General features: G+C 34.2%; 1 protein-coding gene across 5 annotated transcripts in view; it reads right to left on the bottom strand.

Annotated features, from left to right (window-relative positions):
- Positions 1–1,007: 1,007 nt before the first annotated feature.
- LOC149794119 (high mobility group protein 20A-like) overlaps positions 1,008–18,436 on the bottom strand; it is a 48,034-nt gene continuing 30,605 nt past the window's right edge. For all 5 annotated transcript variants that reach the window (XM_089968101.1, XM_089968099.1, XM_089968097.1 and 2 more), the window contains exons 8-11: positions 17,421–17,499; positions 13,071–13,286; positions 9,150–9,288; positions 1,008–5,213 (exon numbers count right to left, since the gene is read on the bottom strand). In XM_089968101.1, coding sequence (XP_089824227.1) covers positions 5,204–5,213; positions 9,150–9,288; positions 13,071–13,286; positions 17,421–17,499 — 444 coding nt within the window. In that variant the 3' untranslated portion in view covers positions 1,008–5,203. The remainder of the gene's footprint in view (positions 5,214–9,149; positions 9,289–13,070; positions 13,287–17,420; positions 17,500–18,436) is intronic.

Here is an 18,436-nt window from a genome sequence, read left to right as displayed (position 1 = left end):
TCAACTCAAAGGTGGTAGGCTGAGGTATACATTTGTAAGAAATACCATACCATGGAAATCTTTTCTTTTTCTTAGGAGCAGGATGCAGGATAACTCAGTGATTGACTCCTAGCCTGTGAGTTGTTAGTACAAACCTTTCTGACAATTTTGACTCAGCTCAATATTTTGTCTGTTGATTGTTGTAAAATATCTGATAGCTAGTGTTTATTTTTAATTGGTTTTCTTTGTATGAAAGTTATTTTGACAAATTTTCATGGTATCATGTAGGAAAATGGCATGACATATTTAAGTTTACATATGTAATATAGGTAATTATTTAAGAAATGTGACAGTCACTGTTGGATAAATGATGCTGGATTTCTACAATGATGTCTTGTCTTTGTAGTTTTTAGCAAAAAGCTGAGACTTTGTACAACACTATTGTATTAATGGATTAGTGGGGCCAACTTCATTTTCTAAAGGCTGATACATTCAACACCATTAACTGTCTTTCCACCAGTTTTTATCAACCAATAATGATATCACATTTCAAACAGTAACAAAAATTAACAAAATTCAGTACTAATATAATTTATGCACGTTTAAATTATTCAGTCACTTGATTCAAACAAAAGATAAATGGCAATTTTGTTTTGTATGCACTGGTAATTGAGTGTTTTCAATACTTGTACTATTATTTTTGTGTTTAAGCCATTAATAGACAATATTTTTTGAGTGTGGCAGACATATATGCGATGACTAGAAGATAAGGAATTAAAGGAAAATAACATTGTATATGCTGTCATCTGAGTTCCACAGTTAAAAAAGTAAACTGTAAAGTATGAATGAGATTTACAAAGAAAGAAACAAAAAGAAAAGTAAGGAATGAAATGAACAATAAATTTATAAGCACATTTTGCATGCTGTTAAAATAAAATGTTTGACAAAAAATTTTCAATAGGTACACCAATCTTGCAGAAATGTCCAAAATACATGTACATAAAAAGGAGATAAAAAAACATTAAATATATAGTCTCTGATCATTTATTATAATTCTGTCATCAAAATCTATCTAGATGTTTTTGTTACAAAAGAACATAAAAAATGCTTGACAATGCTAATTATTCTGGAAAATATGCTATGAATAGTTGAAAATTTGGTTTATTTTAGGTATTTCACTCACAGCTTCCTGAATATACATACCATTGTAAAAGCTTCACTTTCAGATACTCAGCATCTATTAGGATTCTTAGCTAACATAAGCTGTACACAACAGTTGCTTGGCTCTTCACTTATGTGCTGTATCTTTAATATTGTAGAGAAAACTAGGGATCATATTCAGAACAAACTAAATTCATCATGATCTTGGTATAATGGGAGATAACTTTACTATATCTGCATACAGACATCAGGATCTTGGTATAATGGGAGATAACTTTACCATGTTTGCATACAGACATCATGATCTTGGTATAATGGAAGATAACTTTACCATGTTTGCATACAGACATCATGATCTTGGTATAATGGGAGATAACTTTACTATGTTTGCATACAGACATCATGATCTTGGAACAACTGGAGAAAACTTTGATATGTTTTCAGCAATGCAATATCATCTTGGTACAATTAGGGATAACTGCTATGTTTTCAGACATGCATCTTGGTACAATTAGGGATAACTGCTATGTTTTCAGGCATGCATATTGGCACAATTAGAGATAAATGCTATGTTTTCAGACATGCAAAACACATGATTTTTTAATCCTTGGATGAAAAGATTATGGCTAAAATAAAATCTTTCTTCTGAAGAGATTCATGGTTAGGATTCAACAGAAAGGCTTTAAGAAGTGATTTTTTTCTTCTGTCAAACAGCCTCTATCAAAGAGGTAACTTTCTGAGTGAGCTAATTTTTAAATGAATTATGCATAATTTGTTAGTGCTTTTTTAAAAACCTCTTGGATGAATTTTTCCAGATCATTCCCTAAGGCATATAATAAATTAAAATGTTTTGTAACTAAAATTTTGAACCTATCTTTCTAAATAGAACATCCCTCTGTAATGACAATCAAAAGATTTTGAACCTTTTATAATATACCGTCCACACACCCATTCTACACAGGATTTTCATCCTATTTTTTAAACTTTCTTATTTTATTTTGTATTACTTTCTCTCTTTCAATCTCATGAAATGTAAGACTTTCAATAATTTTCATTATCAACTTCCATCTCTGTCTCTCGTACATGTGTAAAGTGTATGTCAATGTGGTCAGGTAGGTGCAATTAGAGATCTTAAGTAAAATACTTTTCTAAAATTTAATACTAATACAGTTTAACCAAAGTCTTTTAATTCTTGATTGCTCTACACCAGTGCTGTCCAACCCGCGGCCTGCGGGCTGACTTTAAATGGACTGCCAGAGCTTGAGCAGCTATATAGTCATTGCTTTTCAGTTTTCTGCTGCGGCCCTCGACTTCAAGAAAAACATTTTTCAGTGGCCCATGGTGTCAAAAAGGTTGGACAGCACTGCTCTACACCTTAGTCATCACAAAGCTTCCAGACAGTAATGAGTGATTGCTGTGAATGTTTATATTGGCATTCAGGCACCTAACCTGAGCAAGACTATGTCATGTGTAAAAATTACCAGTGCAGGCTAATAAGAATATAGTCCAACATGTGGCACTTTGTAATGTCATAATGTGTGACATTCAATCTGGTTTTTATCAGAAGATACTGCTTGCATGACCTCGTAAAAAAATGTCCGTATATTTTAATACAGACTTTGAAATGTAGATTTTTGGGCACATTTATATGATGATCTTTCACATTATAATGATCACAGAAAACTGAGAAATTTTTTTAATTAAAGGTACATGTAATCAAACTCTCAAAAATGACACTGTCAAAATTATGGGTACCAAATGCCTACATGACCTGTATAACTGTACTTAATTATAGACATAAAAAGACGGGTGATTTATTTTTGTCAACTCTTTGCATGTTTTTATTAGCCTGCATTGCAGCTGATACATTCGTGAATTTTTGTTCATATTTTGTTTGCAAAGAGATAACTGAATATCAATGACAAACCCTATACATTGCTGAATTTGATTTTTCAAAATGTATCACTGACAGAAACAGCAGACTGATAAGGAAGGTTTTTCATGGTTAAGATCTGTGTTAATGATTACAAATGCGTCACTGAAGGAAAGAGTAGACTGATAAGGAAGGTTTTTCATGGTTAAGATTTGTGTTAACGATTACAAATGTGTCACTGAAGGAAAGAGTAGACTCATAAGGAAGGTTTTTAATGGTTAAGATCTGTGTTAATGATTACAAATGCGTCACTGAAGGAAAGAGCAGACTGATAAGGAAGGTTTTTCATGGTTAAGATCTGTTTTAATGATTACAAATGCGTCACTGAAGGAAAGAGCAGACTGATAAGGAAGGTTTTTCATGGTTAAGATTTGTGTTAATGATTACAAATGCGTCACTGAAGGAAACAGCAGACTGATAAGGAAGGTTTTTCATGGTTAAGATCTGTGTTAATGATTACAAATATGTCACTGAAGGAAAGAGCAGACTGATAAGGAAGGTTTTTCATGGTTAAGATCTGTTTTAATGATTACAAATATGTCACTGAAGGAAAGAGCAGACTGATACAGAACACTTTTCATGGTAAAAGCCACCTTACTGATTAGGAATCATAACCAACCTTCAATTAAATATGTCTTCTTCAGGCAAAATACAACTGACTGGAAATGTAAGTTATACTTTAACTGTAAATTGAGGGTTTTAGAGATGAAAGTTTCAACATACAATCAGTAAGAAAGCATGTTATATTCTCAGTAAGAATGAAAACCAAAGGTATTCAGGAATAAATACTATCTGCATTTATATTAACTTTTTCCTTTGTGATGTACATTTTGTCAAGATGGTTTCAAAATAATTCATACACAAAGTCATATGATTTTTTTCTTGCTGGATTCTGAGATCTTATGAAAAACAAGGTCAATCTGAAAGTGAAACCCCTCAAAACAGAAAAGTGAAACCCCTCAAAACAGAAAGTGAAACCCCTGAAAACAGAAAACCCTTGGGACTTGAAACAAAACTGCAGATTTAAACATATGTGTCTTTTTCTAAGTTTTTATGTGATGAGAGAGATATGAGATAATATATTATAAGGCCTGAGATTTTAATGTTTTTTGGTCCTTGTGTGGCAAAACCATTGCCACACAGATCATTCAGTTTGTAAATTTGCTGGCAGTTTCGAAATGATGCCTGTTTGCATTACTGTTTGTTTTCAATGGCTTACCTACAAGCAGTTAGTTACTAATAATTCACCTTAATAGCTGTCTCTTTTTTACGGTGCAAAGACTTCAGATAAGCCTGTGCCAGCTGTATGTGGTGTAAGTACACATGTCAAGTATTGTTTTAACCTCATCTGGCCTTGGAACAGTTTAAGATTAACTGTCTCACAGATTAGCCTAGTTCAGTACTTGCTAACCATAATTAATCTGCTGCAGTTTGTGTTTGATACAACTTACACCTGAAGTAATTTTGCTAACCAACCTTACACAGTCATTTCCAAAATAGTTTGTAACAAAGTGCCATTCCCCAAGGGTTATATGTTTTACTGGAACAGCTCTCAGTAATTTAACAGCTGAAATACATTTACAAGTTTTAGCATCAAATCACAATTTTGTATCAAACTTTGGTATTTTCAGTTGAGGGGTTCAGTTCACTGGGGAATAAAATGTTGATAATAAAAAAGGAGAAATGCAGGTCTCCAAAACATTAAATTATTTTGGGTGATTCCAGTATATTAAGATTACGCATCTAAAAATGGTAAGTAACAATGATACATAAGAACTGGCCATTTTATCAGGGGAAGAGATAAAAGGGACATTTTATCAGGGGGAGATAAAGGGGACATTTTACTAAAGAAAAGAAATTCTTAAGTCTGTTTTGCTGTGAAGAAAATAGTCTCATCCCATTTAACAGGGTGAAAAGATTTTCACATTTTAAAGCCCTGCCCCACTTCACATTGTTGTACAAGTCATTGACAGCTTTAGATATTATCCTCTGCAAATAAAGGCTAAGTCTACATCCAGTAGTCCGCTAGACAATTATGGAAATATTTCTTCATGCAATATTTCAGGATGCAAGTCCGTGTCTTATCCAGCTCCAGTGAAGCTAATTGCACATGGACAGCGTGTTCTCAGGCTATGTAGTACTGGAAAAAGATATATAAAAAAGCAAGTGTAATAATGGAACAATGGCATCATCATAAATGATGATAATGTAAACAGTCTCAATTATTTGCAACATTATGCATATATATATAGTCACATGCTTTTAACTTCATAGTTTTGGTACTTAACCCCGCCACAGCACATTCAGTGTCTGAAACTTATATTTGATTATAACTTTGAAACTAAATCTTTAATCATAATGGATATAATGATATATGAACCTACATTTTGTGTTAAAAAGAAAATTAGGAATATAGAATTACAACATCTTTCCAACATTTTCTAGAAATTTAAATCATGGGTAAAAACTCTACATCTTTGAGAGTAAAAGAAATACCCCTCAATTTGAAATTTTAATTTGATCATTTAAGCATATAATTACAGCTACATTAAAAATCTTGGTTGCCAGATCTAAAGATATAATGTCCTGAAGACTGTCAATTTATAACATAAATAGAAATACCTTTCACATCCATGTACATGTCCATATTCATGTGCATGTCCACATCCATGTACATGTTCACATCCATGCACATGTCCACATTCATGTACATGTCCACATCCATGTACTTGTCCACATCCATGTACATGTTCACATCCATGCACATGTCCACATTCATGTACATGTCCACATCCATGTACTTGTCCACATAGATGTACATGTTCACATCCATGCACATGTCCACATCCATGTACATGTCCACATTCATGTACATGTCCACATCCATGTACTTGTCCACATCCATGTACATGTTCACATCCATGCACATGTCCACATTCATGTACATGTCCACATCCATGTACTTGTCCACATCCATGCACATGTCCACATCCATGTACATGTCCACATTCATGTACATGTCCACATCCATGTACATGTCCACATCCATGTACATGTACACATCCATGCACATGTCCACATCCATGTACATGTCCACATTCATGTACATGTCCACATTCATGTACATGTCCACATTCATGTACATGTCCATATCCATGTACATGTACACATCCATGCACATGTCCACATCCATGCACATGTCCACATCCATGTACATGTCCACATTCATGTACATGTCCACATCCATGTACATGTCCACATTCATGTACATGTCCACATCCACATTCATGTACATGTCCACATCCATGTACATGTACACATCCATGACGACAATTGCATCAATGCCCTCACATGGCAAACAAACCAACCACTATTATTAGAACAGTTTTACACACACAACCAATGCAAACAAATGAAGTTTTCAGGCCAGTATTACTGATTATAACTATACTAAATATATGGAGATTCCTTTCTTGTGAGACTAAAGTACTACTGCAGATATAGAATTATTGACTGCTACTATACTGTATATAGAATATTCTGTTGCCATTGTTTTCTTTGCGAGGCTATATTTTATATTGATTGTGGTTATGTTCTGCAGAGACTGTGTGAGAATAATATGCCTTTGCTGAGATTATGTCAGAAAAATGTACAGACTGATGCATATAGTAGTTTGAAAGGATTTATGAGGTTATACAATACAGGAATCAAATTGCCCTACACACTGCAGCTGTTTGTAATGTCACAGAAAATATTTACTTGTTATTTTGCTTAAATGCACATTACACTTTTGTTAAATGGTCTCAAAAAAGTTGTATGATTTTTTAAATATGCATCTGGAGCATCTTAATAAATTAGGAATTAAAATTGAACAACAACTAAGTAAACTTGGGCAAGCTCATGACAAAAAAAGGAGAAAATTCTCTATGATATGGTGCAAGAAAACAAAGTTGCTGACATTAGCTGAGTGCACTTATTGACAAAGACATTGAATTTAATGCAAATCATTGCAGGGCAATCCCATGAACTAGTGTCATCACACATTTATCACAGCTGCTCAAACATTTGTCACCATTTGCGAGTTTTAATGCTAATAAGTCACTTGTGTTCATGTCAGTTTCAGGTGCAACCTGGGATGATGTTGGGATTATGTTGGACTTCTCATGGGAGCACACAAGATTGAATCAATCAATGAAGATATCCAATATTGGATTTGTCTTATGACTAAGTGAGATTATAAAATTTACATATGCAAACATGACCCTACACTCAGTTCCGACATCTTCATCAAATCTCCAATGTGTATCACTAAGACTGCACAGTTATCACTGATAATAGTTCACCATTATCCTGAAGATATCAATGATATTAGTGATGGATAAAGGCCATGGTGATGAGGTTGTGAATTTGCTGACAGGGTGTTGGATTGGGTGACCAGTGATGTAAACACCAATAGCAATTTCATTCAACTTGTTGATGAATATATGCTTCAAAATTATGGCATTAACATATCTTTGTATTTACTCAAATATAATCTTGTTATAAGTCAAATAGAAATCAACAGTTGGGACTACCCTAAAGTACCAATACCAACTCAAAGCCAGCTTGGAGTCATTGCATTAGCATGTAAAAATGCTCTGTAACAGAATGCACAGCCAGGCATAAAAGCACTCAGGGATTGTTTCTACAATGATGAAGTGGAGTTTACCAACAAACCCACCCCAGTTGCATTCCCTGTTGATTATGCTGCACCAACACAAATTGAAACAAAAAGAGAAAAGTCTTGACTCTTGTTAAATATTAATGTACTTGTGCATGGAACAGTTTTGGGGTGAAGACAAGAAGGATTGTTTCAGACATCATTCAATCAATATGGATCTATATCAACATCATGGTAGGCCCCAAGAACACACAATCACCAAAAAACTTAAATATTCCACCAAAATAGATTTTTAAAAATTGTGTGGATAGAAGTACATGTGTCTGCTGCTCCTGAAGAAGGCAAGATTGTCAAGCAATTATATTTCACATTATTAACAGAAGAACTAAGATAACCCTTAATGACACTAAGAAATAACAATGAGAAGAAATCACCAAGAGAACTGTTCTACTCATAAAATACAAACATTGTGATTTTAGATGCTACATGTGGAGCAATTAGGGTATCATGTAGTGGTATCATAACAGCAGTTTGTTTTGGCTACTGTATAGGTTAAAGTTTTGTACCAGACATGACTATCCTCCTGCATGGGCACCTCATAGTAAACTTAGTCCTCACATGCGATGTGAAGACAAAGTCACAGGGGTAGAAAACTTTGACCTAGATCAGTAATACAAATCTCCAATTCCTATTTTTATACTACTGCTTCCCAATAAACAAATCTCCAATTCCTGTTTTTATACTACTGCTTCCCAATAAACAAATCTCCAATTCCTGTTTTTATACTACTGCTTCCCAATAAACAAATCTCCAATTCCTGTTTTTATACTACTGCTTCCCAATAAACAAATCTCCAATTCCTATTTTTATACTACTGCTTCCCAGGAAACAAAGAACAACTGACACAGGCTCAATATATAGTCAACTACACTGTTTGCTGTCATGGAAAGAACACTGTGAACATGATGTGGGTTTTGCAGTCAGCAAAGCACTTATGTAGAAGAAGATAACAGCAACATCTGAGCACATCATCTTATTTTAGATTTTATTCTGAGCACATCATCTTATTTTAGATTTCATTCAATAGGGGCATCATTACGGTCATCAGCACATAATATTTGACTGGGTGAGAAGCTGTTCCTCAATAGCAACTTCAATGTAAAAGTCAATCAGACCACAAATTATGGCCATCATGTTTCAAACAAAACCAAATACAGCCAGAAGTTACTTAATTGTTTCATTTGAAGCAGCTTTGCATTACCAACACATTTTTTAAGGGCAAACATCAGCACAAGGTGTCATGGCATAACCCAAGATTCTCATCAACTCAAGTTATTTATTACCAGGGGATGTGATCTAGCCAGTGTACCTCACACCCATCTCTATTACAGTACAAAATATTAATAATTTCCATACCCATCAATATTAAGTTTCCCCACGATATCTCGGACTGTGGCAATGAGGTTCTCATTCTCCTGTGGGTTGTCCAGAATTATGGAATGCAGGCGGGCCATGTAATTGTCTATTGACTCCAGGGTGGGGATTTCATGGATTCCTATAAAAGCATAAAAAGTTTTTTTAAGTACACACAAAGTAAGAAAAATCTATTGTGGTGTGATGCCAATTTAGAGAATAAGGAAGATTACTATCAGACTTTGTTGTAAAGATTTTGGCATGCGAGTAGATCAATACTAAAAATGTATGTAAAAGACTAGAATGTTTTACAACTGACTTTCAAAAATCTGAGATTAAAGCATGAAATAAAAAGGCAACAATTACAATTACTGAAGGCACTGCAATACAATATAGCCATAATTGAATGATGCTGCATAAAACAAGAGTATCAAGAATGGCACATTATACGCCCACGCAGCAGATGACAGTCTTCTTTGCAGGCGCTACTAGGGTATGGTCAACTCTAAAGATTATTGAGCAAAAGATCTCAATGATTTAGACCTTTGGTAAGGCGTATCATCTTGAACTAAACTTACTGTACAAAAACCATTATTTACTTATTACTTACCATGACCTTGACACCAGCATCTATAGGTTTTTTAATTATATCAAGTGCAAACCATCCACAATATCTGGTCAAGGAACTTAATCCAGAGTTATTCTGTAAAACCTACTTTTTTTAAAGTCACAATGATATTGACCTCCTGACCCTAAATCAACATGCTTTTTCCATCCATTAAGTGCAAGCTGTACACAAACATTTTGATCAAGGTAAATGGTCTTGAACTAAGTTATTATGCAGAAACTATTTTCTTGTTTCAGTCAGTGACCTTGACTGATGACCTTCTGACCCCAAAACCAAAAGGCTTCTTTCTTATCAAACATGCAAGTCATCCACAAACTTTGGTGAAGGTACATGACCAGGAACTGAAATGTTTCTTCTTTCAGTCACAGTAACCATATTCTTTGAACTTTTGGCCCCAAAATAAACAGGTTTCATCCTTAACTCAAGTGTAAGCCATCCACAAAGTTTGGTCCATGATCATGATGTAGAACTAATGTTATTGTGCAGAAAGATTTTGTTTCATTCTGTCACAGTAACCTTGACATATGACTTTTTGACTAGAAACTGATAGGTTTCTTCCTTACCTCATGTATGAACCATGCACAAAGTTTGGCAGCAGTATGTGGTGGAAAAGTTATTAGTCAGATACAAAACTGGAAACAGATGGAAAAGCAGACAGAAGGATAACATCAAACATATCTTGCTCCACCTTTTGCAGACCTGCCAATCCTGACGAATCCGTCTCAGTAAGGCAGTGTAACAAAATAACAATAACTGCTATTGTAAAGCTGGAAAACATTATTAATAGTTTGATGCATCGACGATAAATATCATGTTCAACGGAAAAGTTTGTAAAGTATGCGTAGACTTTATTTACCACTAGTACAGTTGCAAAACTCTAGTTCCAAACCCTATGCAGCTCAATGGCTTGTTGCTATCTCTCAACTTTACATAGTTCTTAGAAATTCTTTTTCATTTCACATGACGACGGCAATCAAATCTCCTGCCATGAGACATACTCAAATTGACACCGGACATCCAATAAACATAATTGTGTCTTATCCAACTTTTATTCACAAGAATCTGAATACTCCTTTTTATTCTTTTGTGTTGATTATTAACACTTTTCTAGAAGCTTATTTTCCCTTTCGTCTTAAACATTGCTTTCTGGATGCCATTTTAAAAAATTCTATGATCAACAGTTTGATCATGCAGACGCTTCGCATGAACAAATAGGTGCAGTTTAAAGTATCTGGGGTGCTGCTGTAAAGTTAGTCTGGTTCCCTAAGTTTAACAAGTCTAAGATGAAACCCAGATCTAAAGAAAACACATATGAACCAATTATCCAGATTTTTCAGCAACGATAATTTTGTTGTAGTTTTTGCTAGTATGCCGTAGGTCTGTATTTTAAGGGTAATTTTTGTAAAACTTATGGCAAAATCATAAGAGTTGGCAGGTCTGCCTTATGGTGGGTGTACAAAACTATTAAATAATCTATATCTCAATAAATGTAACCCCACCCAAAATCATAACTGGATCCTGTCATTATTCATGCAGTTTGATGCCCTGTACAAAAGTTTACATGAAAAACATTTAGTATGACTAGTCTCCAGCCTAATTACTTCCTCAATGGTTCTTTAAGGTGGAAGTCTTGAATCAGAAATATAAATGTAATCTAACAATATATAGAGCTTTTTTGAGATGGGCATACTAAAATCTATAAGCAGGGATTATTGCTAAACTTCGTGCTTGAGAATTTTCATAGACATAATATGTATGTTGCTACTCACGAAAGAGTAGGATTCTTAACAAAGTACTGTTGTTGTCTGGCTCAATGAGCCATGGACATTTTTAGTGGGGAGTTGAGAGTTGGCCAGTGGTTTGTCAGATGCAGAAATGATTACCCCATTTCACTGTCAATAAATGCAGATTAGTTTTTAGTTATTTAAACAAAATTTCTCTTTGCTTGAATGATTTCCTGCATTAAACTGAAACTGCTGGTATTTCATTTGTTAAACTAGGTTATAAACATCCTTTATTTGGTACTGCAAGATTTATTTTTCTACGCTCATGTTATCACATCACAATTTCTCTAGAAGACTGTTGTTGCTGCTGCAGGGTTTAATGCCTTTTTCAGCACAAGATAGGCTATGCATGGCAACCAATATTAATGGTGGAGGAAGAATCCATGAAAACCTTGGAAAGAACCACTGACCCACAAAAAGTTAATGGCAAGCTTTCTCACCTACCCACATTGGCCGAATCTGAGACTTGAACCCATTCCAACAAAGGTAAGATGGCAGTAATCTGTAACGGTGAGTGCTTTAGACCACATGGCCACTCAAGACCCCTAGAAGACTTAAGTGCACCAATGAGAATGGCACTTTTGTCATAGTGACATTAATTTGTTTTTAGGTGTCAGCCTTTTTTCCTGACAGACTGGCCCTTTTGGCACATAACATTACTGGTACACAACAATAGCAGTGGTCGTCTCAATGGGTTACAAATTAATTTCAACAATTCCTTTTAGCTGTTGCTGTGTTTGCATGTAAAATGGAACCATGTTAAATAATTGAGTATCTTTAGACAGTTTCCCAGCTAGAATGTGAAAAAAGTAAAAAATAACAAAATATTATTCTTCCAATGGTCCACTTAACACTAAATCCTTGGATAAAGACAATAATTATGGATCAGAGGATATGTTGTTGGACTGGAGGGGGGGGATTAGGATACTGGCAAGCAAAAATCTCGTCCATGATAGAAATGAGTCTATTGTACTGTCTTTGTTTCAAGCTGTGTATGGCCAGTTTACTCCAGTTGCACTCAAAATTGGCTAAAACATTTCCAAAGAGTCACAGAAGTAATATAATTGGTTGATGTGCAGTTATTCATATGGTTACAAACTATGAGATAAATTTATTAACAACTGTGAGATAAGCTGTGGTCACAAGATGGCAAGTATGAGGGAAATCCATTAATAACTGTGAGATATGCTGTGGTCACATGATGGTACATACAAGAGAAATTCATTGATAATTATGAGATAAGCTGTAGTCACAAGATACACTGTAAATAGCTGTGAGTGAAAAGGGCAACAATAACAAATATGGCACCAAAGTAATTTTTCAATCCATTCATAACAGCAAGACTAGTTGTAGTCACAAGACTGTGTGACAGACTGAATTAGACAGACAGACAGACACAAATACTCCTGTATACTCTCACTTCATACAGGTGGGGTTATTAAAAAAATGATTTATGTCTGAGATTGTTTTCTTTTCCTAATGAAAATTTTGTGGTTTGTGATCAGAACTTGCCTGGCAGTGGTACGGAGACAAAACTTGTGGTAAGCGCAGTGCGGAGAGCATCAAGGTGATTTTGTAGTGCCATGTTTGTACTTCGCTGCTGCACGGCTTCAATTTCTAGCTTCTCTATTGCATGTTTCATGTTCTCAATGTGCTTACTCAAAATGGCATTTTGTTCTTCTAGTTCTGTCGTCTGCTTACGTAGTTGACGCAGCTCTGCTTCTCTAGCTGTTGAGGAAAAATCAATAATTAAAATAATAAAGAATTAAACATCATGAAAGGGAAACTAAATTATGCATACTTACTGGAAAGCAGTGATTTCATCTGTTAATTTGTCCCCTATATATTTTTCATGAAATATATAACAAATTGGGGACATTATCTTGGCTGGAAAGCAACTTTGCTATTGAGTTGGCTTTACATATTTGTGAAACTTCTACTGACAAGAAATAACTATGAATACAAAGTGTGAATTTTACCAATATCCACTATTAGATGATAAAATATGTTTTCTGCTTAATCTGTATTTATGATCAAATATAAGAAAGAATGTTTTGATGAAGTCATATAGACTGTTCAGAGCATATTCATGGGGTCTGGGATGGGAAATAAAACCTGAGCATTTTCAATGGAGTACTCAAGTTGTTCAAATTTGATAACTAAGTGTTCTTCATTGAAAATAAATTTAAACTGCAAAACAGAAATATCTGTAATAGGTTTTTATACTTTTCTTTAATATGTTACTTTATACTGGCAGCCAAAATGTTTCATGGTCACTGGTTGTGAAGTTAATGCTAGAAAATGTATAATATTTGAAAACGAGGAAAATGGATTTTATTCAAGATCCCAAGCTCTAATTAGGGATCAAATAAATGCATTTAAAAGGTTCTCTATTAGAGTTTTAAAGGATACAGGGTATTTAAATTAACATGTAACTTAAAGTCTACATAAACAAACAATGATAAATTCTGACTTTTGTGACAAAGCTACTGAATAACTGGAATGGCATAGAAAGTAACCAATTATCATGACTCAGTCTTTTAATGCTATTAAAGTAATTAACTGCAGAAAGGGGTAGAAAATGTAATCATTGGTTTTGACCTTAAAGACAGAAACTTAACTGTATTATACAACATACCATTAAACTGAGAACAGTAAGCTCATCCCTCATCATATAATACAATTTGGTTGAAATTCAATAATTAATGGAGTTTTTGTCAAGAAATGATTGGTCTGAAAAATAAAGGCCTACAAATCTTAAATGACGCAAAACGTTGACAACTGAACTCCGCAAAAGTTTCCATAATATATAGCTTCTAACTAAATTTGAACGAAATCTAAAGATAATTAAGGGATTTACTGTCTAGAAAATGCAAGTGGTGGGTCTGACAAAACCAATACGTCTACCATGTCTCAGACATTTTTATAAAACAGCTAGAGATGAATAAAAAATGTGACAGAAACAAATATATTTGACTTGCCACCTTTGAACTTGAAGATTTGTTCCTTCCTTCCTGTATCGGGTTTACATCACATCTGTACAATCCTAACTAATTAGTTCCAATTAAATATCAAGACATCTAGCTTTGCTTTTATCTTTGCACAATTCCTCAGTTGTAATATTTTTAATATATTTTTCTATTTGTCTTTTCTTCCATTCATTTTCCACACTTTCATTTCTGAGGCAAAACTTTAAAATTGCAATTAGAAGTCTATGTGAAATTTGTCATGTTTACTAGACCAGTTCTGTAGACATGCAATTCAACATTGTTCAATTTTAATGTGTTGTTTTTACACTTTTTCCATCAGAATATCCATTGTTCCACACACACACACACACACATATATACATATATAGTCATTCTATCTGTAAGCATCGTCATTCCGATAGCATAACATTCCAACCGTTTAAGGCCTTTCAACCAGCCTTGGTACACATCAAGCAAATTACAAAGAATGTTCCATTTAATATTCAGAATCTTCCATATTCAATATATATTAGGTCACCAGGAGTCTTTAAATTGTCGGGGTGAGGATATATCTCAAACAGCTCTTAAGGTAGAAAGAAGTAGGGAAAATGTGACAGAGATTAACAAATAATGACTTGCAACACTGATATTTGATCAAAACCCTTGATGTCTTATTTGACATACTTTCAAATGGTGATTTATTCTGATCTTCGTTATCTCATACAGTTAGTGAGCAGAAAGGATGAAATAGATGGATTGACAGACAAAAGGTCTGATGGGTGGAAATGTGAATAATATTACTTTCCACAGAAAAGGTGGAGGAAAAACTTTTATTTATATCCACTTTTTTTCCTGATACATTGTAATTCCTCATACAAGTCCATTTGTGTCCAAGCTTCTATCCATGGAACCTTTATCCAACAGTTTGTCATGTAAATCCATCTATGTGTCCAGGCTTCTGTCCATGGTACCTATATCCAACAGTCTGTCATGTGAATCCATCTATGCGTCCAGGCTTCTGTCCATGGTACCTATATCCAACAGTCTGTCATATGAATCCATCTATGTGTCCAGGTTTCTGTCCATGATACCTATATCCAACAGTCTGTCATATGAATCCATCTATGTGTCCAGGCTTCTGTCCATGATACCTATATCCAACAGTCTGTCATGTGAATCCATCTATGTGTCCAGGCTTCTGTCCATGATACCTATATCCAACAGTCTGTCATGTGAATCCATCTGTGTCCAGGCTTCTGTCCATGGTACCTATATCCAACAGTCTGTCATGTGAATCCATCTATGTGTCCAGGCTTGTACATGGTACCTATATCCAATAGTCTGTCATGTGAATCTATCTATGTGTCCAGGCTTCTGTCTATGGTACCTATATCCAACAGTTTGTCATGTGAATCTATATATGTCCAGGCTTCTGTCTATGGTACCTATATCCAATAGTCTGTCATGTGAATCTATAAATGTCCAGGCTTTTTTCCAAGGTTCCTTTATCCTTCAGTCTATCTTGTAAATTCCTCTGCATGTCCATTCTATCTCTATATCCCTCAGTGTCAACAGGTTCTCCATGTAATCTGGATTCTGTCTATACCAAAATGATTTAGGGTGAAATTATCTAACGTGTTTGACTTTGATGAATAAATAAAAAGAGTTACAGAGCTTTCGATGCAGCCCTGGACTGGACGGGTGCCAAAGGTCAAAGGTCAGATATTTTGTGATGACTGATATCTCTAGTTTCAAATTCAGTAATTATGTATACAGAATCTACATGATACTTATGGTGGACAACACTCCATCAAACAACACCCATGAACAGGCATACCTGTCAGAAACTTTGTTGACAAGTCACTTGGTCAACAATTTTTTTCCAGATCCTTTTCTGTGCCTATTTGGTTATAGTAATAGATGGATTGTAAGCATAAGGTATAAAAATCCCACAGATAACATGTATTCATTAGCTAAATAATCCATATTTCCATATGTTTTAGTGGAAACTTTTGTGCAAAGTCTTCCTTTAATTATCCATACCCATTGTGGAGTGTCAAAGAGAAAATATGTGTGTGTATGATTAGGATTTTTAATGTAGTTTGAACAAATTTTCAGTCATATCACTATGATGTCTGCAGTGTGGCAGTTTATAGTGATGTCTAGCACATTATCCTGACACCTGGCCGACCAGTCCTAAAAATAACCTCTTAATGCTGAGTGCCTAGCGAGGCAGTGGTTAGTACCATTTTTATAAGTCTTTGGTATGACACGGCCTGGGTTTGAACCCACAACCTCCCGCTTCTGAGGCTGATGCTCTAACCACTAGGCAACCGGAGTGGTCCAAGAAAATATGAGGCGAGATCTAAAGAATGTTTAGATAGAAACTGCAAATCATTTGATGTTTTGCTACAACAAGAAACCAGTATCCCAAATATGTAAGAATTTTTGAATGCAATGAAGAATGAAAAATAACATAAAAGATAAATGTCTGAAATGTTTGGATCAAATCATTCCTGGACAAAACCCAAGCTGAAACGCTGTAAATTCAGACAGGTAAATCAATACTTACTGTGATCAGAGAGTGAATATGCTTGGATGAAATTATATTAAAATCCAATATAGTATTAAAATAACCTTCTAAGGCTGGTGAATTTTGAGAAGCAATTTGTGCATATTATTGTTATCTATATGTATTTATTTATAATACAAATGGAAACACAGCAATATTGAGATTGTGTATCAATCTTTTAAATTTGTTGACAATTTTGATGAAATATCTGTCGATGACATGTCATTTGACCAAGTGTTGATAACCTTTGTGCTTCCACATGAGTAAACAGAGTGCCTAAAATGTACTAATATCAGGACTGGATGCAAATATTTAACCTACCTTTATTGTGATCCATAAACTCTTCTGTAAAGATTGGAACATCAAAAGATCCAATAACTTCATCTTCTGGGTCATTACTCTGATAAAAAAGAAAACTTTTAATAAATTCATTCAACCCCAATCATAGAAAGGGCACTATTTTCATTTTTCTGTTACTGCCTTTTGCTATCACACTGAATCAGCATAAATCTTACAGCTCAAATTTAAATAGGTTTTATATCCAGTTGGTAATATTTCCTTGTAACTAAGATAATGACACAGTGGGGGTTTTCTTTCTCGCAAGGTCACTCAAAAAAGCTTTAACTAATTTGAGATTTTAATTTTCTTGAGTTTGTTGTTGGTATATTAGAAAGGTAAAATGTAATAGTTATATATACACATCTATAAAAGTATAGTAATTTCAAAGGTGTAATGCAGTAAACTGTTACAGTATTATTTGTCTCCTAATCTATGCAGTTGTTTTAGTAGAATATTAATAATAAGAGAAAATAATCATTTAAAATGATAAAAGAATGTAAATATTGTCAAATGAGTAAAGAAAATAGTCATTTTAAAAACATGTTATAAATGTGTCTGTGTGTGTACCACTCTGGTGGACAAGGAAGTCGTACCTCCATCAATGCATACATGCTTAATTTCATATATAGACATTTCTGAGCTGAAGTAAAATTGTCCTTTTGTAATTAAAATATGGTATTTATCATTCGAAGTAATGTTTGTATAGTTGTCATTTGTCATCAAATTTTTTCTATGTACAATTGATATATGCATAATATTTTTCTGAAATGCAATAGAACTTAATTTCTTTTTTTAAATGGGCAATCTTTGATGTTTCATTGGTAAATTTCATCTATAGATATGTGATTTCATTTGCAACAAAAGGAGATTTATCATTCTGTCTCTTTTGTATTGGTCTATTATACCACGAATAAATTTTCTTTTTGAAACTTGAACATTATATAGATGATTACACTTACCCCATACGAAACTAGTAAGTAATGACTCGGTTTTGGAAC

The sequence above is a fragment of the Sinohyriopsis cumingii genome, chromosome 8 (assembly GCF_028554795.1).
Source record: "Sinohyriopsis cumingii isolate HCF-2022 chromosome 8, ASM2855479v2, whole genome shotgun sequence".
NCBI classification, from domain to species: Eukaryota; Metazoa; Mollusca; class Bivalvia; order Unionida; family Unionidae; genus Sinohyriopsis; species Sinohyriopsis cumingii.
The sequence above is the reverse complement of the archived record's forward strand: the minus strand, read 5'-3'. Positions and strand labels throughout refer to the sequence as shown.